General features: G+C 55.0%; 7 protein-coding genes across 7 annotated transcripts; all 7 read right to left on the reverse strand.

The window, feature by feature from the left end:
* Positions 1 to 1125: 1125 nt before the first annotated feature.
* On the reverse strand, positions 1126 to 3357 carry LOC308221291 (inositol 1,4,5-trisphosphate receptor-interacting protein-like 1; the record flags this gene model as incomplete). The annotated part of the gene is made up of 3 exons (XM_080618277.1): positions 1126 to 2190; positions 2575 to 2670; positions 3334 to 3357. The coding sequence occupies 3 exons, from the start codon at positions 3355 to 3357 to the stop codon at positions 1126 to 1128; spliced, it is 1185 nt and encodes a 394-aa protein (XP_080474403.1).
* A 1214-nt stretch (positions 3358 to 4571) lies between these two features.
* Positions 4572 to 6803, reverse strand: LOC308221292 (inositol 1,4,5-trisphosphate receptor-interacting protein-like 1; the record flags this gene model as incomplete). Its single annotated transcript, XM_080618278.1, has 3 exons — positions 4572 to 5636; positions 6021 to 6116; positions 6780 to 6803. 3 exons carry the CDS (start codon positions 6801 to 6803, stop codon positions 4572 to 4574), a joined length of 1185 nt encoding a protein of 394 aa, XP_080474404.1.
* A 1214-nt stretch (positions 6804 to 8017) lies between these two features.
* LOC308221293 (inositol 1,4,5-trisphosphate receptor-interacting protein-like 1) lies at positions 8018 to 10249 on the reverse strand (the record flags this gene model as incomplete). The annotated part of the gene is made up of 3 exons (XM_080618279.1): positions 8018 to 9082; positions 9467 to 9562; positions 10226 to 10249. 3 exons carry the CDS (start codon positions 10247 to 10249, stop codon positions 8018 to 8020), a joined length of 1185 nt encoding a protein of 394 aa, XP_080474405.1.
* A 1214-nt stretch (positions 10250 to 11463) lies between these two features.
* On the reverse strand, positions 11464 to 13694 carry LOC308221294 (inositol 1,4,5-trisphosphate receptor-interacting protein-like 1; the record flags this gene model as incomplete). The annotated part of the gene is given in 4 exon segments (XM_080618280.1): positions 11464 to 12143; positions 12146 to 12527; positions 12912 to 13007; positions 13671 to 13694. Coding segments are annotated over 4 exon segments (1182 nt in total).
* A 1214-nt stretch (positions 13695 to 14908) lies between these two features.
* Positions 14909 to 17140, reverse strand: LOC308221295 (inositol 1,4,5-trisphosphate receptor-interacting protein-like 1; the record flags this gene model as incomplete). The annotated part of the gene is made up of 3 exons (XM_080618281.1): positions 14909 to 15973; positions 16358 to 16453; positions 17117 to 17140. The coding sequence occupies 3 exons, from the start codon at positions 17138 to 17140 to the stop codon at positions 14909 to 14911; spliced, it is 1185 nt and encodes a 394-aa protein (XP_080474407.1).
* Positions 17141 to 18354: 1214 nt separating this feature from the next.
* On the reverse strand, positions 18355 to 20586 carry LOC308221296 (inositol 1,4,5-trisphosphate receptor-interacting protein-like 1; the record flags this gene model as incomplete). Its single annotated transcript, XM_080618282.1, has 3 exons — positions 18355 to 19419; positions 19804 to 19899; positions 20563 to 20586. 3 exons carry the CDS (start codon positions 20584 to 20586, stop codon positions 18355 to 18357), a joined length of 1185 nt encoding a protein of 394 aa, XP_080474408.1.
* A 1214-nt stretch (positions 20587 to 21800) lies between these two features.
* Positions 21801 to 24033, reverse strand: LOC308221297 (inositol 1,4,5-trisphosphate receptor-interacting protein-like 1; the record flags this gene model as incomplete). Its single annotated transcript, XM_080618283.1, is given in 4 exon segments — positions 21801 to 22586; positions 22588 to 22866; positions 23251 to 23346; positions 24010 to 24033. Coding segments are annotated over 4 exon segments (1185 nt in total).
* Between the last annotated feature and the right edge of the window lie 770 nt (positions 24034 to 24803).

Consider the following 24803-nt stretch of genomic DNA (forward strand, 5'->3'; position numbering starts at 1 on the left):
GCATCCTTCTGTGGCCTTTTCTAGACGCTCTTTGCCACGCGTGTAGTGATGCACGGGGTTGTTGTGACTGAAGTGCAGGACCTGGCACTGATCCCTGTTGAATCTCATATCGCTGGCCTTGACCTGGCGATCCTACCTGTTCGTATTCCTCTGCAGAGCCTTCTGATCCGCCATCAGTAATGCAGTTGGTGTCCTCTGCAAACTAGCCAAGGCTGCAGCTGATCCCCTCGTCCAGCTCATTGATAATGATGTTAACAGAACTGGCCCCAACACTGAGCCTTTAGGAACACCACTTTTCACAAGCTGCCAACTAGAGTTTTCAAGAGGCTGTGGCTTTCTTGTTCCACTGGACTTTTGAAAGCTTAGGATAAAAAGAGCTCTGTCCTCTCTCTGGTTAGCGCAGAGATAGGAACAGAGTGGCAGGCAATTCTGTAAAACAAGCCCATTGTCTTGGAGCAAAGACTACCCAAGGAGTCTTGCAAGCCCTACTGAAGTACAACTGCTGGGTCTTTGACCTGCACCTGCAGGTAAAATCAGAATACATCAGGCATATGGACACTAATCCTGGCCTAAACAATCCAGAAGAGGGGCAGACTGACTGGTTTTTGGGAAAAGAGAAGGGTAATTAGAGCAAAGGGTGTTTGGAAATTTAGCTTAAGAGGGAAAAGTAAATTGTCGTGCACGTAGTTGGTCTTCTGCCAGTTTGTACACTGAGATATTTTCTCTCTCGTTGCAATAGCACAGATTTGTGTTTCATTAATAAATGAGCTTTATTCTCAAGAAGGGTCCTGTTGTGAGGGAAGGTGTTTAAACGATTTTTGGTTTAGACGTTGCTAGATGCATTACAGTCAGAGACCCTAGTGCAAACAGGATCCTAAGAAGGAGAAAAATGGCCGCTACTGCTGAACCCAGGACACCAGCACAGGTATAACCTGCTGCTGCGCTGGGAAGAACGTCAAGGGGAGAATGCTGCCACTCTTCTGAAGAAGAGGCCTGCTGCGCAGTTTTCCTTGTGCTTGCTGTGTCCTCTTTCTGCCTCTCCCCTCTTTTTCCCTCGGGTACAAGTTTGTCATCTGCTGTCGGCTGTGCAGCCTGCAAACAGAGCTCTGTGCATGAAGACCACTTTCAGTGGCCGTAGGTCAGCATCCTTGTGAGGCAATCTTGCATGTCCATGAACTCCCTCATTGCCTCAGCTTGGGCATCTGGATCCTGCGCCAGGTGCTGGAAGAGGTTGAATGGCTGGGCTCTTTGCAAGGCTGGGGGCAAGGCGATCTCCTGAGGAATCTTCTCATTCCCAAAGAAGAAGTGGTCGAGGCGTTTCTCCTCCACGCAGCGGCACAGGTACCGCATGATGTCATCCAGCCGCAGCAGGAAACGTGTCCTGTGCCAGCCTGACAGGGGCGTGGTGTTGAGGAGGTGCATCACCACTGTCTTCAAGGTATAGCTGGAAAAGCCTGTGCCCACCAGAATGCGGGCGCAGAGCTGCAGGCATCTGAGGTGGAAGCTGCCATCTGGGGCCTGCCTGGCTGTCAGCTCGAAGAACTTTGCCTCTGCCACAGCGCAGCTCAATGTCCAGGTTGTGCTTGGGGTGAAGATAGCCTCACTAGCCTGGCTGCTCATGAAGATGTCCGAGTCGCCTTGCTGCACGCCCAACGTAATTTCAATGGTGATTTCCTCCTCTGCTGTTGCCACCTTGAATTTGCAGGAGCGGCTGCAGGCCAGCATCGTTAAACGCCACCGGTGTGAATGAGGCAAAACCACCCAGCATGCTTTCACCAGCTGATGAAACCTGCGAACTGTTTTCCCCACATCTAGATAGCAGCCGGTGCAGAGGCTGTGCAGGAGGCTGGGGCCCTGATTCCTTCTCAGCGCCTCTTCGTCATGGTGGAGGAAGCACAGCGTGCCCCCCCCCAGCTGCTCTGTCGCGCACGTACACTCCAGCTGCACGCGGATGCGGAAGTTCCGCTCTGGCGTCTCCCCCGGATTGCAGAGCTCCGGGAGAAAGGCGTGGCCAGACGGGGGGGCCAGGGGCACAAGCAGTGAGTAGATGATGTCTTCTTCATAGGGACTCCAGCCTTCGTGTGCGCAGCCTATGCCAAAGCATGGTCGCAGCACTGGGAAGGAGCCATCTGACGAGACTTGTTCCGCAACAAGGATGAAAGTATTCACAAGGTCCGTCACAAATTCACACTTTGTGAACAGGTTCTGATTAGGCCATTGTATGTGCTCCTCAAAATGCCTTGCCAGGGCATTTGCATATTCACTGACTTCTTCCTCTTCGTTCTGCTCCTCCTGCTCTTCCTCTTCTCCACTGCTGCTGCTGGAGCTGTCCTCCACTGCTGCTGCCCTCCTCATGGCTCTTTTCCTGAGGCACCAGCAGAGCCCAAGAATCAGGAGGAGCAGGATGCCAGCGATCGCCCAGAACTGCCAGTGCTGCAAGGCAGCAAAGAGCAGGGCTCTCCAGGCCACAGGATTCTGCTCCTTGCTCCTCAGCTCCTGGCTCTTCTGCTCCAGCTCCTGGCTCTTCTGCTCCAGCTCCTGGCTCTTCTGCTCCAGCTCCTGCAGCAGCCAAGCCATCTCCCGGCTCAGCTGCTCGGCACGGTGCTGCATGCGGTCACGTGTGTCTTCATCCAGCTCATCACCGACGACACGCACGTTCAGGATGAGCTGCTGCAGAACCCAGAGTAAGAGCTTTGTGACAGCCATGGCCTGCAGAAGAGAGAAAGAATTCAGTGGGGCTGGGATGGGAGGGAGGGAGGGAAGGAGGAAGGGAGTTGGTGGCGGGGGGAGCGGATGCGGGAGCCGCAGGGAGCTAGGGATGGGCAGGAGAGGGAATGAGGCAGCTGCGAGGCAGCAAGGCCTGCGCCCAGGCCCGGTGGCAGCGGCAGCGTGCCCTGCCCAAGGAGCTCGCAGCCAGGGTTTCGATGCAGGCTGAGCATCCAGCCCCGGGGACCCACGTTTCTGCCCCGGCCCTTGTCCAGCCCAGCCTCCCCCCTGCGTGCAAACTCACTGCTGCCCCAGGCCGTACTGGGGCGGTGCTGCCTGCTGGCACCCTCATATCCATCCCCCATTGTGACTCATCCCCTCTGATGTCACAGGCGCTGGGGGCGCATCACAGGCCCTCCTGCCCGACAGCCCCAGCCTTCGCCCCCAGCCCGGTTCAGCGACTCACAGCTGCCCTGGTGCTCTGGTTACAGCTTGGCACCAGTCAACTTTGTTCAGACAAGCTTGCATGGTGCTGTGTTTTGTAATAAATGTATTCTGCCTGCCAGTGGAACTCTCATCATCATAGAATATCCCGAGTTAGAAGATGTCTGAGTAGCCTAGCTGTACGCCAAACATCATCTCAACGAGCATGGTTCTCCGAGAGACATCTGTGGTCTGCACTTTGCAAGAGCAGCTGGAGGGCAGCCCATTTGTGCTGCAGCAGTGTAACAGAGGCACCAGCATCCTTCTGTGGCCTTTTCTAGACGCTCTTTGCCACGCGTGTAGTGATGCACGGGGTTGTTGTGACTGAAGTGCAGGACCTGGCACTGATCCCTGTTGAATCTCATATCGCTGGCCTTGACCTGGCGATCCTACCTGTCCGTATTCCTCTGCAGAGCCTTCTGATCCGCCATCAGTAATGCAGTTGGTGTCCTCTGCAAACTAGCCAAGGCTGCAGCTGATCCCCTCGTCCAGCTCATTGATAATGATGTTAACAGAACTGGCCCCAACACTGAGCCTTTAGGAACACCACTTTTCACAAGCTGCCAACTAGAGTTTTCAAGAGGCTGTGGCTTTCTTGTTCCACTGGACTTTTGAAAGCTTAGGATAAAAAGAGCTCTGTCCTCTCTCTGGTTAGCGCAGAGATAGGAACAGAGTGGCAGGCAATTCTGTAAAACAAGCCCATTGTCTTGGAGCAAAGACTACCCAAGGAGTCTTGCAAGCCCTACTGAAGTACAACTGCTGGGTCTTTGACCTGCACCTGCAGGTAAAATCAGAATACATCAGGCATATGGACACTAATCCTGGCCTAAACAATCCAGAAGAGGGGCAGACTGACTGGTTTTTGGGAAAAGAGAAGGGTAATTAGAGCAAAGGGTGTTTGGAAATTTAGCTTAAGAGGGAAAAGTAAATTGTCGTGCACGTAGTTGGTCTTCTGCCAGTTTGTACACTGAGATATTTTCTCTCTCGTTGCAATAGCACAGATTTGTGTTTCATTAATAAATGAGCTTTATTCTCAAGAAGGGTCCTGTTGTGAGGGAAGGTGTTTAAACGATTTTTGGTTTAGACGTTGCTAGATGCATTACAGTCAGAGACCCTAGTGCAAACAGGATCCTAAGAAGGAGAAAAATGGCCGCTACTGCTGAACCCAGGACACCAGCACAGGTATAACCTGCTGCTGCGCTGGGGAGAACGTCAAGGGGAGAATGCTGCCACTCTTCTGAAGAAGAGGCCTGCTGCGCAGTTTTCCTTGTGCTTGCTGTGTCCTCTTTCTGCCTCTCCCCTCTTTTTCCCTCGGGTACAAGTTTGTCATCTGCTGTCGGCTGTGCAGCCTGCAAACAGAGCTCTGTGCATGAAGACCACTTTCAGTGGCCGTAGGTCAGCATCCTTGTGAGGCAATCTTGCATGTCCATGAACTCCCTCATTGCCTCAGCTTGGGCATCTGGATCCTGCGCCAGGTGCTGGAAGAGGTTGAATGGCTGGGCTCTTTGCAAGGCTGGGGGCAAGGCGATCTCCTGAGGAATCTTCTCATTCCCAAAGAAGAAGTGGTCGAGGCGTTTCTCCTCCACGCAGCGGCACAGGTACCGCATGATGTCATCCAGCCGCAGCAGGAAACGTGTCCTGTGCCAGCCTGACAGGGGCGTGGTGTTGAGGAGGTGCATCACCACTGTCTTCAAGGTATAGCTGGAAAAGCCTGTGCCCACCAGAATGCGGGCGCAGAGCTGCAGGCATCTGAGGTGGAAGCTGCCATCTGGGGCCTGCCTGGCTGTCAGCTCGAAGAACTTTGCCTCTGCCACAGCGCAGCTCAATGTCCAGGTTGTGCTTGGGGTGAAGATAGCCTCACTAGCCTGGCTGCTCATGAAGATGTCCGAGTCGCCTTGCTGCACGCCCAACGTAATTTCAATGGTGATTTCCTCCTCTGCTGTTGCCACCTTGAATTTGCAGGAGCGGCTGCAGGCCAGCATCGTTAAACGCCACCGGTGTGAATGAGGCAAAACCACCCAGCATGCTTTCACCAGCTGATGAAACCTGCGAACTGTTTTCCCCACATCTAGATAGCAGCCGGTGCAGAGGCTGTGCAGGAGGCTGGGGCCCTGATTCCTTCTCAGCGCCTCTTCGTCATGGTGGAGGAAGCACAGCGTGCCCCCCCCCAGCTGCTCTGTCGCGCACGTACACTCCAGCTGCACGCGGATGCGGAAGTTCCGCTCTGGCGTCTCCCCCAGATTGCAGAGCTCCGGGAGAAAGGCGTGGCCAGACGGGGGGGCCAGGGGCACAAGCAGTGAGTAGATGATGTCTTCTTCATAGGGACTCCAGCCTTCGTGTGCGCAGCCTATGCCAAAGCATGGTCGCAGCACTGGGAAGGAGCCATCTGACGAGACTTGTTCCGCAACAAGGATGAAAGTATTCACAAGGTCCGTCACAAATTCACACTTTGTGAACAGGTTCTGATTAGGCCATTGTATGTGCTCCTCAAAATGCCTTGCCAGGGCATTTGCATATTCACTGACTTCTTCCTCTTCGTTCTGCTCCTCCTGCTCTTCCTCTTCTCCACTGCTGCTGCTGGAGCTGTCCTCCACTGCTGCTGCCCTCCTCATGGCTCTTTTCCTGAGGCACCAGCAGAGCCCAAGAATCAGGAGGAGCAGGATGCCAGCGATCGCCCAGAACTGCCAGTGCTGCAAGGCAGCAAAGAGCAGGGCTCTCCAGGCCACAGGATTCTGCTCCTTGCTCCTCAGCTCCTGGCTCTTCTGCTCCAGCTCCTGGCTCTTCTGCTCCAGCTCCTGGCTCTTCTGCTCCAGCTCCTGCAGCAGCCAAGCCATCTCCCGGCTCAGCTGCTCGGCACGGTGCTGCATGCGGTCACGTGTGTCTTCATCCAGCTCATCACCGACGACACGCACGTTCAGGATGAGCTGCTGCAGAACCCAGAGTAAGAGCTTTGTGACAGCCATGGCCTGCAGAAGAGAGAAAGAATTCAGTGGGGCTGGGATGGGAGGGAGGGAGGGAAGGAGGAAGGGAGTTGGTGGCGGGGGGAGCGGATGCGGGAGCCGCAGGGAGCTAGGGATGGGCAGGAGAGGGAATGAGGCAGCTGCGAGGCAGCAAGGCCTGCGCCCAGGCCCGGTGGCAGCGGCAGCGTGCCCTGCCCAAGGAGCTCGCAGCCAGGGTTTCGATGCAGGCTGAGCATCCAGCCCCGGGGACCCACGTTTCTGCCCCGGCCCTTGTCCAGCCCAGCCTCCCCCCTGCGTGCAAACTCACTGCTGCCCCAGGCCGTACTGGGGCGGTGCTGCCTGCTGGCACCCTCATATCCATCCCCCATTGTGACTCATCCCCTCTGATGTCACAGGCGCTGGGGGCGCATCACAGGCCCTCCTGCCCGACAGCCCCAGCCTTTGCCCCCAGCCCGGTTCAGCGACTCACAGCTGCCCTGGTGCTCTGGTTACAGCTTGGCACCAGTCAACTTTGTTCAGACAAGCTTGCATGGTGCTGTGTTTTGTAATAAATGTATTCTGCCTGCCAGTGGAACTCTCATCATCATAGAATATCCCGAGTTAGAAGATGTCTGAGTAGCCTAGCTGTACGCCAAACATCATCTCAACGAGCATGGTTCTCCGAGAGACATCTGTGGTCTGCACTTTGCAAGAGCAGCTGGAGGGCAGCCCATTTGTGCTGCAGCAGTGTAACAGAGGCACCAGCATCCTTCTGTGGCCTTTTCTAGACGCTCTTTGCCACGCGTGTAGTGATGCACGGGGTTGTTGTGACTGAAGTGCAGGACCTGGCACTGATCCCTGTTGAATCTCATATCGCTGGCCTTGACCTGGCGATCCTACCTGTCCGTATTCCTCTGCAGAGCCTTCTGATCCGCCATCAGTAATGCAGTTGGTGTCCTCTGCAAACTAGCCAAGGCTGCAGCTGATCCCCTCGTCCAGCTCATTGATAATGATGTTAACAGAACTGGCCCCAACACTGAGCCTTTAGGAACACCACTTTTCACAAGCTGCCAACTAGAGTTTTCAAGAGGCTGTGGCTTTCTTGTTCCACTGGACTTTTGAAAGCTTAGGATAAAAAGAGCTCTGTCCTCTCTCTGGTTAGCGCAGAGATAGGAACAGAGTGGCAGGCAATTCTGTAAAACAAGCCCATTGTCTTGGAGCAAAGACTACCCAAGGAGTCTTGCAAGCCCTACTGAAGTACAACTGCTGGGTCTTTGACCTGCACCTGCAGGTAAAATCAGAATACATCAGGCATATGGACACTAATCCTGGCCTAAACAATCCAGAAGAGGGGCAGACTGACTGGTTTTTGGGAAAAGAGAAGGGTAATTAGAGCAAAGGGTGTTTGGAAATTTAGCTTAAGAGGGAAAAGTAAATTGTCGTGCACGTAGTTGGTCTTCTGCCAGTTTGTACACTGAGATATTTTCTCTCTCGTTGCAATAGCACAGATTTGTGTTTCATTAATAAATGAGCTTTATTCTCAAGAAGGGTCCTGTTGTGAGGGAAGGTGTTTAAACGATTTTTGGTTTAGACGTTGCTAGATGCATTACAGTCAGAGACCCTAGTGCAAACAGGATCCTAAGAAGGAGAAAAATGGCCGCTACTGCTGAACCCAGGACACCAGCACAGGTATAACCTGCTGCTGCGCTGGGGAGAACGTCAAGGGGAGAATGCTGCCACTCTTCTGAAGAAGAGGCCTGCTGCGCAGTTTTCCTTGTGCTTGCTGTGTCCTCTTTCTGCCTCTCCCCTCTTTTTCCCTCGGGTACAAGTTTGTCATCTGCTGTCGGCTGTGCAGCCTGCAAACAGAGCTCTGTGCATGAAGACCACTTTCAGTGGCCGTAGGTCAGCATCCTTGTGAGGCAATCTTGCATGTCCATGAACTCCCTCATTGCCTCAGCTTGGGCATCTGGATCCTGCGCCAGGTGCTGGAAGAGGTTGAATGGCTGGGCTCTTTGCAAGGCTGGGGGCAAGGCGATCTCCTGAGGAATCTTCTCATTCCCAAAGAAGAAGTGGTCGAGGCGTTTCTCCTCCACGCAGCGGCACAGGTACCGCATGATGTCATCCAGCCGCAGCAGGAAACGTGTCCTGTGCCAGCCTGACAGGGGCGTGGTGTTGAGGAGGTGCATCACCACTGTCTTCAAGGTATAGCTGGAAAAGCCTGTGCCCACCAGAATGCGGGCGCAGAGCTGCAGGCATCTGAGGTGGAAGCTGCCATCTGGGGCCTGCCTGGCTGTCAGCTCGAAGAACTTTGCCTCTGCCACAGCGCAGCTCAATGTCCAGGTTGTGCTTGGGGTGAAGATAGCCTCACTAGCCTGGCTGCTCATGAAGATGTCCGAGTCGCCTTGCTGCACGCCCAACGTAATTTCAATGGTGATTTCCTCCTCTGCTGTTGCCACCTTGAATTTGCAGGAGCGGCTGCAGGCCAGCATCGTTAAACGCCACCGGTGTGAATGAGGCAAAACCACCCAGCATGCTTTCACCAGCTGATGAAACCTGCGAACTGTTTTCCCCACATCTAGATAGCAGCCGGTGCAGAGGCTGTGCAGGAGGCTGGGGCCCTGATTCCTTCTCAGCGCCTCTTCGTCATGGTGGAGGAAGCACAGCGTGCCCCCCCCCAGCTGCTCTGTCGCGCACGTACACTCCAGCTGCACGCGGATGCGGAAGTTCCGCTCTGGCGTCTCCCCCAGATTGCAGAGCTCCGGGAGAAAGGCGTGGCCAGACGGGGGGGCCAGGGGCACAAGCAGTGAGTAGATGATGTCTTCTTCATAGGGACTCCAGCCTTCGTGTGCGCAGCCTATGCCAAAGCATGGTCGCAGCACTGGGAAGGAGCCATCTGACGAGACTTGTTCCGCAACAAGGATGAAAGTATTCACAAGGTCCGTCACAAATTCACACTTTGTGAACAGGTTCTGATTAGGCCATTGTATGTGCTCCTCAAAATGCCTTGCCAGGGCATTTGCATATTCACTGACTTCTTCCTCTTCGTTCTGCTCCTCCTGCTCTTCCTCTTCTCCACTGCTGCTGCTGGAGCTGTCCTCCACTGCTGCTGCCCTCCTCATGGCTCTTTTCCTGAGGCACCAGCAGAGCCCAAGAATCAGGAGGAGCAGGATGCCAGCGATCGCCCAGAACTGCCAGTGCTGCAAGGCAGCAAAGAGCAGGGCTCTCCAGGCCACAGGATTCTGCTCCTTGCTCCTCAGCTCCTGGCTCTTCTGCTCCAGCTCCTGGCTCTTCTGCTCCAGCTCCTGGCTCTTCTGCTCCAGCTCCTGCAGCAGCCAAGCCATCTCCCGGCTCAGCTGCTCGGCACGGTGCTGCATGCGGTCACGTGTGTCTTCATCCAGCTCATCACCGACGACACGCACGTTCAGGATGAGCTGCTGCAGAACCCAGAGTAAGAGCTTTGTGACAGCCATGGCCTGCAGAAGAGAGAAAGAATTCAGTGGGGCTGGGATGGGAGGGAGGGAGGGAAGGAGGAAGGGAGTTGGTGGCGGGGGGAGCGGATGCGGGAGCCGCAGGGAGCTAGGGATGGGCAGGAGAGGGAATGAGGCAGCTGCGAGGCAGCAAGGCCTGCGCCCAGGCCCGGTGGCAGCGGCAGCGTGCCCTGCCCAAGGAGCTCGCAGCCAGGGTTTCGATGCAGGCTGAGCATCCAGCCCCGGGGACCCACGTTTCTGCCCCGGCCCTTGTCCAGCCCAGCCTCCCCCCTGCGTGCAAACTCACTGCTGCCCCAGGCCGTACTGGGGCGGTGCTGCCTGCTGGCACCCTCATATCCATCCCCCATTGTGACTCATCCCCTCTGATGTCACAGGCGCTGGGGGCGCATCACAGGCCCTCCTGCCCGACAGCCCCAGCCTTCGCCCCCAGCCCGGTTCAGCGACTCACAGCTGCCCTGGTGCTCTGGTTACAGCTTGGCACCAGTCAACTTTGTTCAGACAAGCTTGCATGGTGCTGTGTTTTGTAATAAATGTATTCTGCCTGCCAGTGGAACTCTCATCATCATAGAATATCCCGAGTTAGAAGATGTCTGAGTAGCCTAGCTGTACGCCAAACATCATCTCAACGAGCATGGTTCTCCGAGAGACATCTGTGGTCTGCACTTTGCAAGAGCAGCTGGAGGGCAGCCCATTTGTGCTGCAGCAGTGTAACAGAGGCACCAGCATCCTTCTGTGGCCTTTTCTAGACGCTCTTTGCCACGCGTGTAGTGATGCACGGGGTTGTTGTGACTGAAGTGCAGGACCTGGCACTGATCCCTGTTGAATCTCATATCGCTGGCCTTGACCTGGCGATCCTACCTGTCCGTATTCCTCTGCAGAGCCTTCTGATCCGCCATCAGTAATGCAGTTGGTGTCCTCTGCAAACTAGCCAAGGCTGCAGCTGATCCCCTCGTCCAGCTCATTGATAATGATGTTAACAGAACTGGCCCCAACACTGAGCCTTTAGGAACACCACTTTTCACAAGCTGCCAACTAGAGTTTTCAAGAGGCTGTGGCTTTCTTGTTCCACTGGACTTTTGAAAGCTTAGGATAAAAAGAGCTCTGTCCTCTCTCTGGTTAGCGCAGAGATAGGAACAGAGTGGCAGGCAATTCTGTAAAACAAGCCCATTGTCTTGGAGCAAAGACTACCCAAGGAGTCTTGCAAGCCCTACTGAAGTACAACTGCTGGGTCTTTGACCTGCACCTGCAGGTAAAATCAGAATACATCAGGCATATGGACACTAATCCTGGCCTAAACAATCCAGAAGAGGGGCAGACTGACTGGTTTTTGGGAAAAGAGAAGGGTAATTAGAGCAAAGGGTGTTTGGAAATTTAGCTTAAGAGGGAAAAGTAAATTGTCGTGCACGTAGTTGGTCTTCTGCCAGTTTGTACACTGAGATATTTTCTCTCTCGTTGCAATAGCACAGATTTGTGTTTCATTAATAAATGAGCTTTATTCTCAAGAAGGGTCCTGTTGTGAGGGAAGGTGTTTAAACGATTTTTGGTTTAGACGTTGCTAGATGCATTACAGTCAGAGACCCTAGTGCAAACAGGATCCTAAGAAGGAGAAAAATGGCCGCTACTGCTGAACCCAGGACACCAGCACAGGTATAACCTGCTGCTGCGCTGGGGAGAACGTCAAGGGGAGAATGCTGCCACTCTTCTGAAGAAGAGGCCTGCTGCGCAGTTTTCCTTGTGCTTGCTGTGTCCTCTTTCTGCCTCTCCCCTCTTTTTCCCTCGGGTACAAGTTTGTCATCTGCTGTCGGCTGTGCAGCCTGCAAACAGAGCTCTGTGCATGAAGACCACTTTCAGTGGCCGTAGGTCAGCATCCTTGTGAGGCAATCTTGCATGTCCATGAACTCCCTCATTGCCTCAGCTTGGGCATCTGGATCCTGTGCCAGGTGCTGGAAGAGGTTGAATGGCTGGGCTCTTTGCAAGGCTGGGGGCAAGGCGATCTCCTGAGGAATCTTCTCATTCCCAAAGAAGAAGTGGTCGAGGCGTTTCTCCTCCACGCAGCGGCACAGGTACCGCATGATGTCATCCAGCCGCAGCAGGAAACGTGTCCTGTGCCAGCCTGACAGGGGCGTGGTGTTGAGGAGGTGCATCACCACTGTCTTCAAGGTATAGCTGGAAAAGCCTGTGCCCACCAGAATGCGGGCGCAGAGCTGCAGGCATCTGAGGTGGAAGCTGCCATCTGGGGCCTGCCTGGCTGTCAGCTCGAAGAACTTTGCCTCTGCCACAGCGCAGCTCAATGTCCAGGTTGTGCTTGGGGTGAAGATAGCCTCACTAGCCTGGCTGCTCATGAAGATGTCCGAGTTGCCTTGCTGCACGCCCAACGTAATTTCAATGGTGATTTCCTCCTCTGCTGTTGCCACCTTGAATTTGCAGGAGCGGCTGCAGGCCAGCATCGTTAAACGCCACCGGTGTGAATGAGGCAAAACCACCCAGCATGCTTTCACCAGCTGATGAAACCTGCGAACTGTTTTCCCACATCTAGATAGCAGCCGGTGCAGAGGCTGTGCAGGAGGCTGGGGCCCTGATTCCTTCTCAGCGCCTCTTCGTCATGGTGGAGGAAGCACAGCGTGCCCCCCCCCAGCTGCTCTGTCGCGCACGTACACTCCAGCTGCACGCGGATGCGGAAGTTCCGCTCTGGCGTCTCCCCCGGATTGCAGAGCTCCGGGAGAAAGGCGTGGCCAGACGGGGGGGCCAGGGGCACAAGCAGTGAGTAGATGATGTCTTCTTCATAGGGACTCCAGCCTTCGTGTGCGCAGCCTATGCCAAAGCATGGTCGCAGCACTGGGAAGGAGCCATCTGACGAGACTTGTTCCGCAACAAGGATGAAAGTATTCACAAGGTCCGTCACAAATTCACACTTTGTGAACAGGTTCTGATTAGGCCATTGTATGTGCTCCTCAAAATGCCTTGCCAGGGCATTTGCATATTCACTGACTTCTTCCTCTTCGTTCTGCTCCTCCTGCTCTTCCTCTTCTCCACTGCTGCTGCTGGAGCTGTCCTCCACTGCTGCTGCCCTCCTCATGGCTCTTTTCCGGAGGCACCAGCAGAGCCCAAGAATCAGGAGGAGCAGGATGCCAGCGATCGCCCAGAACTGCCAGTGCTGCAAGGCAGCAAAGAGCAGGGCTCTCCAGGCCACAGGATTCTGCTCCTTGCTCCTCAGCTCCTGGCTCTTCTGCTCCAGCTCCTGGCTCTTCTGCTCCAGCTCCTGGCTCTTCTGCTCCAGCTCCTGCAGCAGCCAAGCCATCTCCCGGCTCAGCTGCTCGGCACGGTGCTGCATGCGGTCACGTGTGTCTTCATCCAGCTCATCACCGACGACACGCACGTTCAGGATGAGCTGCTGCAGAACCCAGAGTAAGAGCTTTGTGACAGCCATGGCCTGCAGAAGAGAGAAAGAATTCAGTGGGGCTGGGATGGGAGGGAGGGAGGGAAGGAGGAAGGGAGTTGGTGGCGGGGGGAGCGGATGCGGGAGCCGCAGGGAGCTAGGGATGGGCAGGAGAGGGAATGAGGCAGCTGCGAGGCAGCAAGGCCTGCGCCCAGGCCCGGTGGCAGCGGCAGCGTGCCCTGCCCAAGGAGCTCGCAGCCAGGGTTTCGATGCAGGCTGAGCATCCAGCCCCGGGGACCCACGTTTCTGCCCCGGCCCTTGTCCAGCCCAGCCTCCCCCCTGCGTGCAAACTCACTGCTGCCCCAGGCCGTACTGGGGCGGTGCTGCCTGCTGGCACCCTCATATCCATCCCCCATTGTGACTCATCCCCTCTGATGTCACAGGCGCTGGGGGCGCATCACAGGCCCTCCTGCCCGACAGCCCCAGCCTTCGCCCCCAGCCCGGTTCAGCGACTCACAGCTGCCCTGGTGCTCTGGTTACAGCTTGGCACCAGTCAACTTTGTTCAGACAAGCTTGCATGGTGCTGTGTTTTGTAATAAATGTATTCTGCCTGCCAGTGGAACTCTCATCATCATAGAATATCCCGAGTTAGAAGATGTCTGAGTAGCCTAGCTGTACGCCAAACATCATCTCAACGAGCATGGTTCTCCGAGAGACATCTGTGGTCTGCACTTTGCAAGAGCAGCTGGAGGGCAGCCCATTTGTGCTGCAGCAGTGTAACAGAGGCACCAGCATCCTTCTGTGGCCTTTTCTAGACGCTCTTTGCCACGCGTGTAGTGATGCACGGGGTTGTTGTGACTGAAGTGCAGGACCTGGCACTGATCCCTGTTGAATCTCATATCGCTGGCCTTGACCTGGCGATCCTACCTGTCCGTATTCCTCTGCAGAGCCTTCTGATCCGCCATCAGTAATGCAGTTGGTGTCCTCTGCAAACTAGCCAAGGCTGCAGCTGATCCCCTCGTCCAGCTCATTGATAATGATGTTAACAGAACTGGCCCCAACACTGAGCCTTTAGGAACACCACTTTTCACAAGCTGCCAACTAGAGTTTTCAAGAGGCTGTGGCTTTCTTGTTCCACTGGACTTTTGAAAGCTTAGGATAAAAAGAGCTCTGTCCTCTCTCTGGTTAGCGCAGAGATAGGAACAGAGTGGCAGGCAATTCTGTAAAACAAGCCCATTGTCTTGGAGCAAAGACTACCCAAGGAGTCTTGCAAGCCCTACTGCAGTACAACTGCTGGGTCTTTGACCTGCACCTGCAGGTAAAATCAGAATACATCAGGCATATGGACACTAATCCTGGCCTAAACAATCCAGAAGAGGGGCAGACTGACTGGTTTTTGGGAAAAGAGAAGGGTAATTAGAGCAAAGGGTGTTTGGAAATTTAGCTTAAGAGGGAAAAGTAAATTGTCGTGCACGTAGTTGGTCTTCTGCCAGTTTGTACACTGAGATATTTTCTCTCTCGTTGCAATAGCACAGATTTGTGTTTCATTAATAAATGAGCTTTATTCTCAAGAAGGGTCCTGTTGTGAGGGAAGGTGTTTAAACGATTTTTGGTTTAGACGTTGCTAGATGCATTACAGTCAGAGACCCTAGTGCAAACAGGATCCTAAGAAGGAGAAAAATGGCCGCTACTGCTGAACCCAGGACACCAGCACAGGTATAACCTGCTGCTGCGCTGGGGAGAACGTCAAGGGGAGAATGCTGCCACTCTTCTGAAGAAGAGGCCTGCTGCGCAGTTTTCCTTGTGCTTGCTGTGTCCTCTTTCTGCCTCTCCCCTCTTTTTCCCTCGGGTACAAGTTTGTCATCTGCTGTCGGCTGTGCAGCCTGCAAACAGAGCTCTGTGCATGAAGACCACTTTCAGTGGCCGTAGGTCAGCATCCTTGTGAGGCAATCTTGCATGTCCATGAACTCCCTCATTGCCTCAGCTTGGGCATCTGGATCCTGCGCCAGGTGCTGGAAGAGGTTGAATGGCTGGGCTCTTTGCAAGGCTGGGGGCAAGGCGATCTCCTGAGGAATCTTCTCATTCCCAAAGAAGAAGTGGTCGAGGCGTTTCTCCTCCACGCAGCGGCACAGGTACCGCATGATGTCATCCAGCCGCAGCAGGAAACGTGTCCTGTGCCAGCCTGACAGGGGCGTGGTGTTGAGGAGGTGCATCACCACTGTCTTCAAGGTATAGCTGGAAAAGCCTGTGCCCACCAGAATGCGGGCGCAGAGCTGCAGGCATCTGAGGTGGAAGCTGCCATCTGGGGCCTGCCTGGCTGTCAGCTCGAAGAACTTTGCCTCTGCCACAGCGCAGCTCAATGTCCAGGTTGTGCTTGGGGTGAAGATAGCCTCACTAGCCTGGCTGCTCATGAAGATGTCCGAGTCGCCTTGCTGCACGCCCAACGTAATTTCAATGGTGATTTCCTCCTCTGCTGTTGCCACCTTGAATTTGCAGGAGCGGCTGCAGGCCAGCATCGTTAAACGCCACCGGTGTGAATGAGGCAAAACCACCCAGCATGCTTTCACCAGCTGATGAAACCTGCGAACTGTTTTCCCCACATCTAGATAGCAGCCGGTGCAGAGGCTGTGCAGGAGGCTGGGGCCCTGATTCCTTCTCAGCGCCTCTTCGTCATGGTGGAGGAAGCACAGCGTGCCCCCCCCCAGCTGCTCTGTCGCGCACGTACACTCCAGCTGCACGCGGATGCGGAAGTTCCGCTCTGGCGTCTCCCCCGGATTGCAGAGCTCCGGGAGAAAGGCGTGGCCAGACGGGGGGGCCAGGGGCACAAGCAGTGAGTAGATGATGTCTTCTCCATAGGGACTCCAGCCTTCGTGTGCGCAGCCTATGCCAAAGCATGGTCGCAGCACTGGGAAGGAGCCATCTGACGAGACTTGTTCCGCAACAAGGATGAAAGTATTCACAAGGTCCGTCACAAATTCACACTTTGTGAACAGGTTCTGATTAGGCCATTGTATGTGCTCCTCAAAATGCCTTGCCAGGGCATTTGCATATTCACTGACTTCTTCCTCTTCGTTCTGCTCCTCCTGCTCTTCCTCTTCTCCACTGCTGCTGCTGGAGCTGTCCTCCACTGCTGCTGCCCTCCTCATGGCTCTTTTCCTGAGGCACCAGCAGAGCCCAAGAATCAGGAGGAGCAGGATGCCAGCGATCGCCCAGAACTGCCAGTGCTGCAAGGCAGCAAAGAGCAGGGCTCTCCAGGCCACAGGATTCTGCTCCTTGCTCCTCAGCTCCTGGCTCTTCTGCTCCAGCTCCTGGCTCTTCTGCTCCAGCTCCTGGCTCTTCTGCTCCAGCTCCTGCAGCAGCCAAGCCATCTCCCGGCTCAGCTGCTCGGCACGGTGCTGCATGCGGTCACGTGTGTCTTCATCCAGCTCATCACCGACGACACGCACGTTCAGGATGAGCTGCTGCAGAACCCAGAGTAAGAGCTTTGTGACAGCCATGGCCTGCAGAAGAGAGAAAGAATTCAGTGGGGCTGGGATGGGAGGGAGGGAGGGAAGTAGGAAGGGAGTTGGTGGCGGGGGGAGCGGATGCGGGAGCCGCAGGGAGCTAGGGATGGGCAGGAGAGGGAATGAGGCAGCTGCGAGGCAGCAAGGCCTGCGCCCAGGCCCGGTGGCAGCGGCAGCGTGCCCTGCCCAAGGAGCTCGCAGCCAGGGTTTCGATGCAGGCTGAGCATCCAGCCCCGGGGACCCACGTTTCTGCCCCGGCCCTTGTCCAGCCCAGCCTCCCCCCTGCGTGCAAACTCACTGCTGCCCCAGGCCGTACTGGGGCGGTGCTGCCTGCTGGCACCCTCATATCCATCCCCCATTGTGACTCATCCCCTCTGATGTCACAGGCGCTGGGGGCGCATCACAGGCCCTCCTGCCCGACAGCCCCAGCCTTCGCCCCCAGCCCGGTTCAGCGACTCACAGCTGCCCTGGTGCTCTGGTTACAGCTTGGCACCAGTCAACTTTGTTCAGACAAGCTTGCATGGTGCTGTGTTTTGTAATAAATGTATTCTGCCTGCCAGTGGAACTCTCATCATCATAGAATATCCCGAGTTAGAAGATGTCTGAGTAGCCTAGCTGTACGCCAAACATCATCTCAACGAGCATGGTTCTCCGAGAGACATCTGTGGTCTGCACTTTGCAAGAGCAGCTGGAGGGCAGCCCATTTGTGCTGCAGCAGTGTAACAGAGGCACCAGCATCCTTCTGTGGCCTTTTCTAGACGCTCTTTGCCACGCGTGTAGTGATGCACGGGGTTGTTGTGACTGAAGTGCAGGACCTGGCACTGATCCCTGTTGAATCTCATATCGCTGGCCTTGACCTGGCGATCCTACCTGTCCGTATTCCTCTGCAGAGCCTTCTGATCCGCCATCAGTAATGCAGTTGGTGTCCTCTGCAAACTAGCCAAGGCTGCAGCTGATCCCCTCGTCCAGCTCATTGATAATGATGTTAACAGAACTGGCCCCAACACTGAGCCTTTAGGAACGCCACTTTTCACAAGCTGCCAACTAGAGTTTTCAAGAGGCTGTGGCTTTCTTGTTCCACTGGACTTTTGAAAGCTTAGGATAAAAAGAGCTCTGTCCTCTCTCTGGTTAGCGCAGAGATAGGAACAGAGTGGCAGGCAATTCTGTAAAACAAGCCCATTGTCTTGGAGCAAAGACTACCCAAGGAGTCTTGCAAGCCCTACTGCAGTACAACTGCTGGGTCTTTGACCTGCACCTGCAGGTAAAATCAGAATACATCAGGCATATGGACACTAATCCTGGCCTAAACAATCCAGAAGAGGGGCAGACTGACTGGTTTTTGGGAAAAGAGAAGGGTAATTAGAGCAAAGGGTGTTTGGAAATTTAGCTTAAGAGGGAAAAGTAAATTGTCGTGCACGTAGTTGGTCTTCTGCCAGTTTGTACACTGAGATATTTTCTCTCTCGTTGCAATAGCACAGATTTGTGTTTCATTAATAAATGAGCTTTATTCTCAAGAAGGGTCCTGTTGTGAGGGAAGGTGTTTAAACTATTTTTGGTTTAGACGTTGCTAGATGCATTACAGTCAGAGACCCTAGTGCAAACAGGATCCTAAGAAGGAGAAAAATGGCCGCTACTGCTGAACCCAGGACACCAGCACAGGTATAACCTGCTGCTGCGCTGGGAAGAACGTCAAGGGGAGAATGCTGCCACTCTTCTGAAGAAGAGGCCTGCTGCGCAGTTTTCCTTGTGCTTGCTGTGTCCTCTTTCTGCCTCTCCCCTCTTTTTCCCTCGGGTACAAGTTTGTCATCTGCTGTCGGCTGTGCAGCCTGCAAACAGAGCTCTGTGCATGAAGACCACTTTCAGTGGCTGTAGGTCAGCATCCTTGTGAGGCAATCTTGCATGTCCATGAACTCCCTCATTGCCTCAGCTTGGGCATCTGGATCCTGCGCCAGGTGCTGGAAGAGGTTGAATGGCTGGGCTCTTTGCAAGGCTGGGGGCAAGGCGATCTCCTGAGGAATCTTCTCATTCCCAAAGAAGAAGTGGTCGAGGCGTTTCTCCTCCACGCAGCGGCACAGGTACCGCATGATGTCATCCAGCCGCAGCAGGAAACGTGTCCTGTGCCAGCCTGACAGGGGCGTGGTGTTGAGGAGGTGCATCACCACTGTCTTCAAGGTATAGCTGGAAAAGCCTGTGCCCACCAGAATGCGGGCGCAGAGCTGCAGGCATCTGAGGTGGAAGCTGCCATCTGGGGCCTGCCTGGCTGTCAGCTCAAAGAACTTTGCCTCTGCCACAGCGCAGCTCAATGTCCAGGTTGTGCTTGGGGTGAAGATAGCCTCAGTAGCCTGGCTGCTCATGAAGATGTCCGAATCGCCTTGCTGCACGCCCAACGTAATTTCAATGGTGATTTCCTCCTCTGCTGTTGCCACCTTGAATTTGCAGGAGCGGCTGCAGGCCAGCATCGTTAAACGCCACCGGTGTGAATGAGGCAAAACCACCCAGCATGCTTTCACCAGCTGATGAAACCTGCGAACTGTTTTCCCCACATCTAGATAGCAGCCGGTGCAGAGGCTGTGCAGGAGGCTGGGGCCCTGATTCCTTCTCAGCGCCTCTTCGTCATGGTGGAGGAAGCACAGCGTGCCCCCCCCCAGCTGCTCTGTCGCGCACGTACACTCCAGCTGCACGCGGATGCGGAAGTTCCGCTCTGGCGTCTCCCCCGGATTGCAGAGCTCCGGGAGAAAGGCGTGGCCAGACGGGGGGGCCAGGGGCACAAGCAGTGAGTAGATGATGTCTTCTTCATAGGGACTCCAGCCTTCGTGTGCGCAGCCTATGCCAAAGCATGGTCGCAGCACTGGGAAGGAGCCATCTGACGAGACTTGTTCCGCAACAAGGATGAAAGTATTCACAAGGTCCGTCACAAATTCACACTTTGTGAACAGGTTCTGATTAGGCCATTGTATGTGCTCCTCAAAATGCCTTGCCAGGGCATTTGCATATTCACTGACTTCTTCCTCTTCGTTCTGCTCCTCCTGCTCTTCCTCTTCTCCACTGCTGCTGCTGGAGCTGTCCTCCACTGCTGCTGCCCTCCTCATGGCTCTTTTCCTGAGGCACCAGCAGAGCCCAAGAATCAGGAGGAGCAGGATGCCAGCGATCGCCCAGAACTGCCAGTGCTGCAAGGCAGCAAAGAGCAGGGCTCTCCAGGCCACAGGATTCTGCTCCTTGCTCCTCAGCTCCTGGCTCTTCTGCTCCAGCTCCTGGCTCTTCTGCTCCAGCTCCTGGCTCTTCTGCTCCAGCTCCTGCAGCAGCCAAGCCATCTCCCGGCTCAGCTGCTCGGCACGGTGCTGCATGCGGTCACGTGTGTCTTCATCCAGCTCATCACCGACGACATGCACGTTCAGGATGAGCTGCTGCAGAACCCAGAGTAAGAGCTTTGTGACAGCCATGGCCTGCAGAAGAGAGAAAGAATTCAGTGGGGCTGGGATGGGAGGGAGGGAGGGAAGGAGGAAGGGAGTTGGTGGCGGGGGGAGCGGATGCGGGAGCCGCAGGGAGCTAGGGATGGGCAGGAGAGGGAATGAGGCAGCTGCGAGGCAGCAAGGCCTGCGCCCAGGCCCGGTGGCAGCGGCAGCGTGCCCTGCCCAAGGAGCTCGCAGCCAGGGTTTCGATGCAGGCTGAGCATCCAGCCCCGGGGACCCACGTTTCTGCCCCGGCCCTTGTCCAGCCCAGCCTCCCCCCTGCGTGCAAACTCACTGCTGCCCCAGGCCGTACTGGGGCGGTGCTGCCTGCTGGCACCCTCATATCCATCCCCCATTGTGACTCATCCCCTCTGATGTCACAGGCGCTGGGGGCGCATCACAGGCCCTCCTGCCCGACAGCCCCAGCCTTCGCCCCCAGCCCGGTTCAGCGACTCACAGCTGCCCTGGTGCTCTGGTTACAGCTTGGCACCAGTCAACTTTGTTCAGACAAGCTTGCATGGTGCTGTGTTTTGTAATAAATGTATTCTGCCTGCCAGTGGAACTCTCATCATCATAGAATATCCCGAGTTAGAAGATGTCTGAGTAGCCTAGCTGTACGCCAAACATCATCTCAACGAGCATGGTTCTCCGAGAGACATCTGTGGTCTGCACTTTGCAAGAGCAGCTGGAGGGCAGCCCATTTGTGCTGCAGCAGTGTAACAGAGGCACCAGCATCCTTCTGTGGCCTTTTCTAGACGCTCTTTGCCACGCGTGTAGTGATGCACGGGGTTGTTGTGACTGAAGTGCAGGACCTGGCACTGATCCCTGTTGAATCTCATATCGCTGGCCTTGACCTGGCGATCCTACCTGTCCGTATTCCTCTGCAGAGCCTTCTGATCCGCCATCAGTAATGCAGTTGGTGTCCTCTGCAAACTAGCCAAGGCTGCAGCTGATCCCCTCGTCCAGCTCATTGATAATGATGTTAACAGAACTGGCCCCAACACTGAGCCTTTAGGAACACCACTTTTCACAAGCTGCCAACTAGAGTTTTCAAGAGGCTGTGGCTTTCTTGTTCCACTGGACTTTTGAAAGCTTAGGATAAAAAGAGCTCTGTCCTCTCTCTGGTTAGCGCAGAGATAGGAACAGAGTGGCAGGCAATTCTGTAAAACAAGCCCATTGTCTTGGAGCAAAGACTACCCAAGGAGTCTTGCAAGCCCTACTGAAGTACAACTGCTGGGTCTTTGACCTGCACCTGCAGGTAAAATCAGAATACATCAGGCATATGGACACTAATCCTGGCCTAAACAATCCAGAAGAGGGGCAGACTGACTGGTTTTTGGGAAAAGAGAAGGGTAATTAGAGCAAAGGGTGTTTGGAAATTTAGCTTAAGAGGGAAAAGTAAATTGTCGTGCACGTAGTTGGTCTTCTGCCAGTTTGTACACTGAGATATTTTCTCTCTCGTTGCAATAGCACAGATTTGTGTTTCATTAATAAATGAGCTTTATTCTCAAGAAGGGTCCTGTTGTGAGGGAAGGTGTTTAAACGATTTTTGGTTTAGACGTTGCTAGATGCATTACAGTCAGAGACCCTAGTGCAAACAGGATCCTAAGAAGGAGAAAAATGGCCGCTACTGCTGAACCCAGGACACCAGCACAGGTATAACCTGCTGCTGCGCTGGGGAGAACGTCAAGGGGAGAATGCTGCCACTCTTCTGAAGAAGAGGCCTGCTGCGCAGTTTTCCTTGTGCTTGCTGTGTCCTCTTTCTGCCTCTCCCCTCTTTTTCCCTCGGGTACAAGTTTGTCATCTGCTGTCGGCTGTGCAGCCTGCAAACAGAGCTCTGTGCATGAAGACCACTTTCAGTGGCCGTAGGTCAGCATCCTTGTGAGGCAATCTTGCATGTCCATGAACTCCCTCATTGCCTCAGCTTGGGCATCTGGATCCTGCGCCAGGTGCTGGAAGAGGTTGAATGGCTGGGCTCTTTGCAAGGCTGGGGGCAAGGCGATCTCCTGAGGAATCTTCTCATTCCCAAAGAAGAAGTGGTCGAGGCGTTTCTCCTCCACGCAGCGGCACAGGTACCGCATGATGTCATCCAGCCGCAGCAGGAAACGTGTCCTGTGCCAGCCTGACAGGGGCGTGGTGTTGAGGAGGTGCATCACCACTGTCTTCAAGGTATAGCTGGAAAAGCCTGTGCCCACCAGAATGCGGGCGCAGAGCTGCAGGCATCTGAGGTGGAAGCTGCCATCTGGGGCCTGCCTGGCTGTCAGCTCGAAGAACTTTGCCTCTGCCACAGCGCAGCTCAATGTCCAGGTTGTGCTTGGGGTGAAGATAGCCTCACTAGCCTGGCTGCTCATGAAGATGTCCGAGTCGCCTTGCTGCACGCCCAACGTAATTTCAATGGTGATTTCCTCCTCTGCTGTTGCCACCTTGAATTTGCAGGAGCGGCTGCAGGCCAGCATCGTTAAACGCCACCGGTGTGAATGAGGCAAAACCACCCAGCATGCTTTCACCAGCTGATGAAACCTGCGAACTGTTTTCCCCACATCTAGATAGCAGCCGGTGCAGAGGCTGTGCAGGAGGCTGGGGCCCTGATTCCTTCTCAGCGCCTCTTCGTCATGGTGGAGGAAGCACAGCGTGCCCCCCCCCCAGCTGCTCTGTCGCGCACGTACACTCCAGCTGCACGCGGATGCGGAAGTTCCGCTCTGGCGTCTCCCCCGGATTGCAGAGCTCCGGGAGAAAGGCGTGGCCAGACGGGGGGGCCAGGGGCACAAGCAGTGAGTAGATGATGTCTTCTTCATAGGGACTCCAGCCTTCGTGTGCGCAGCCTATGCCAAAGCATGGTCGCAGCACTGGGAAGGAGCCATCTGACGAGACTTGTTCCGCAACAAGGATGAAAGTATTCACAAGGTCCGTCACAAATTCACACTTTGTGAACAGGTTCTGATTAGGCCATTGTATGTGCTCCTCAAAATGCCTTGCCAGGGCATTTGCATATTCACTGACTTCTTCCTCTTCGTTCTGCTCCTCCTGCTCTTCCTCTTCTCCACTGCTGCTGCTGGAGCTGTCCTCCACTGCTGCTGCCCTCCTCATGGCTCTTTTCCGGAGGCACCAGCAGAGCCCAAGAATCAGGAGGAGCAGGATGCCAGCGATCGCCCAGAACTGCCAGTGCTGCAAGGCAGCAAAGAGCAGGGCTCTCCAGGCCACAGGATTCTGCTCCTTGCTCCTCAGCTCCTGGCTCTTCTGCTCCAGCTCCTGGCTCTTCTGCTCCAGCTCCTGGCTCTTCTGCTCCAGCTCCTGCAGCAGCCAAGCCATCTCCCGGCTCAGCTGCTCGGCACGGTGCTGCATGCGGTCACGTGTGTCTTCATCCAGCTCATCACCGACGACACGCACGTTCAGGATGAGCTGCTGCAGAACCCAGAGTAAGAGCTTTGTGACAGCCATGGCCTGCAGAAGAGAGAAAGAATTCAGTGGGGCTGGGATGGGAGGGAGGGAGGGAAGGAGGAAGGGAGTTGGTGGCGGGGGGAGCGGATGCGGGAGCCGCAGGGAGCTAGGGATGGGCAGGAGAGGGAATGAGGCAGCTGCGAGGCAGCAAGGCCTGCGCCCAGGCCCGGTGGCAGCGGCAGCGTGCCCTGCCCAAGGAGCTCGCAGCCAGGGTTTCGATGCAGGCTGAGCATCCAGCCCCGGGGACCCACGTTTCTGCCCCGGCCCTTGTCCAGCCCAGCCTCCCCCCTGCGTGCAAACTCACTGCTGCCCCAGGCCGTACTGGGGCGGTGCTGCCTGCTGGCACCCTCATATCCATCCCCCATTGTGACTCATCCCCTCTGATGTCACAGGCGCTGGGGGCGCATCACAGGCCCTCCTGCCCGACAGCCCCAGCCTTCGCCCCCAGCCCGGTTCAGCGACTCACAGCTGCCCTGGTGCTCTGGTTACAGCTTGGCACCAGTCAACTTTGTTCAGACAAGCTTGCATGGTGCTGTGTTTTGTAATAAATGTATTCTGCCTGCCAGTGGAACTCTCATCATCATAGAATATCCCGAGTTAGAAGATGTCTGAGTAGCCTAGCTGTACGCCAAACATCATCTCAACGAGCATGGTTCTCCGAGAGACATCTGTGGTCTGCACTTTGCAAGAGCAGCTGGAGGGCAGCCCATTTGTGCTGCAGCAGTGTAACAGAGGCACCAGCATCCTTCTGTGGCCTTTTCTAGACGCTCTTTGCCACGCGTGTAGTGATGCACGGGGTTGTTGTGACTGAAGTGCAGGACCTGGCACTGATCCCTGTTGAATCTCATATCGCTGGCCTTGACCTGGCGATCCTACCTGTCCGTATTCCTCTGCAGAGCCTTCTGATCCGCCATCAGTAATGCAGTTGGTGTCCTCTGCAAACTAGCCAAGGCTGCAGCTGATCCCCTCGTCCAGCTCATTGATAATGATGTTAACAGAACTGGCCCCAACACTGAGCCTTTAGGAACGCCACTTTTCACAAGCTGCCAACTAGAGTTTTCAAGAGGCTGTGGCTTTCTTGTTCCACTGGACTTTTGAAAGCTTAGGATAAAAAGAGCTCTGTCCTCTCTCTGGTTAGCGCAGAGATAGGAACAGAGTGGCAGGCAATTCTGTAAAACAAGCCCATTGTCTTGGAGCAAAGACTACCCAAGGAGTCTTGCAAGCCCTACTGCAGTACAACTGCTGGGTCTTTGACCTGCACCTGCAGGTAAAATCAGAATACATCAGGCATATGGACACTAATCCTGGCCTAAACAATCCAGAAGAGGGGCAGACTGACTGGTTTTTGGGAAAAGAGAAGGGTAATTAGAGCAAAGGGTGTTTGGAAATTTAGCTTAAGAGGGAAAAGTAAATTGTCGTGC

Source organism: Psittacula echo, assembly GCF_963264785.1.
Source record: "Psittacula echo genome assembly, chromosome: 5".
Lineage (NCBI taxonomy): Eukaryota > Metazoa > Chordata > Aves > Psittaciformes > Psittacidae > Psittacula > Psittacula echo.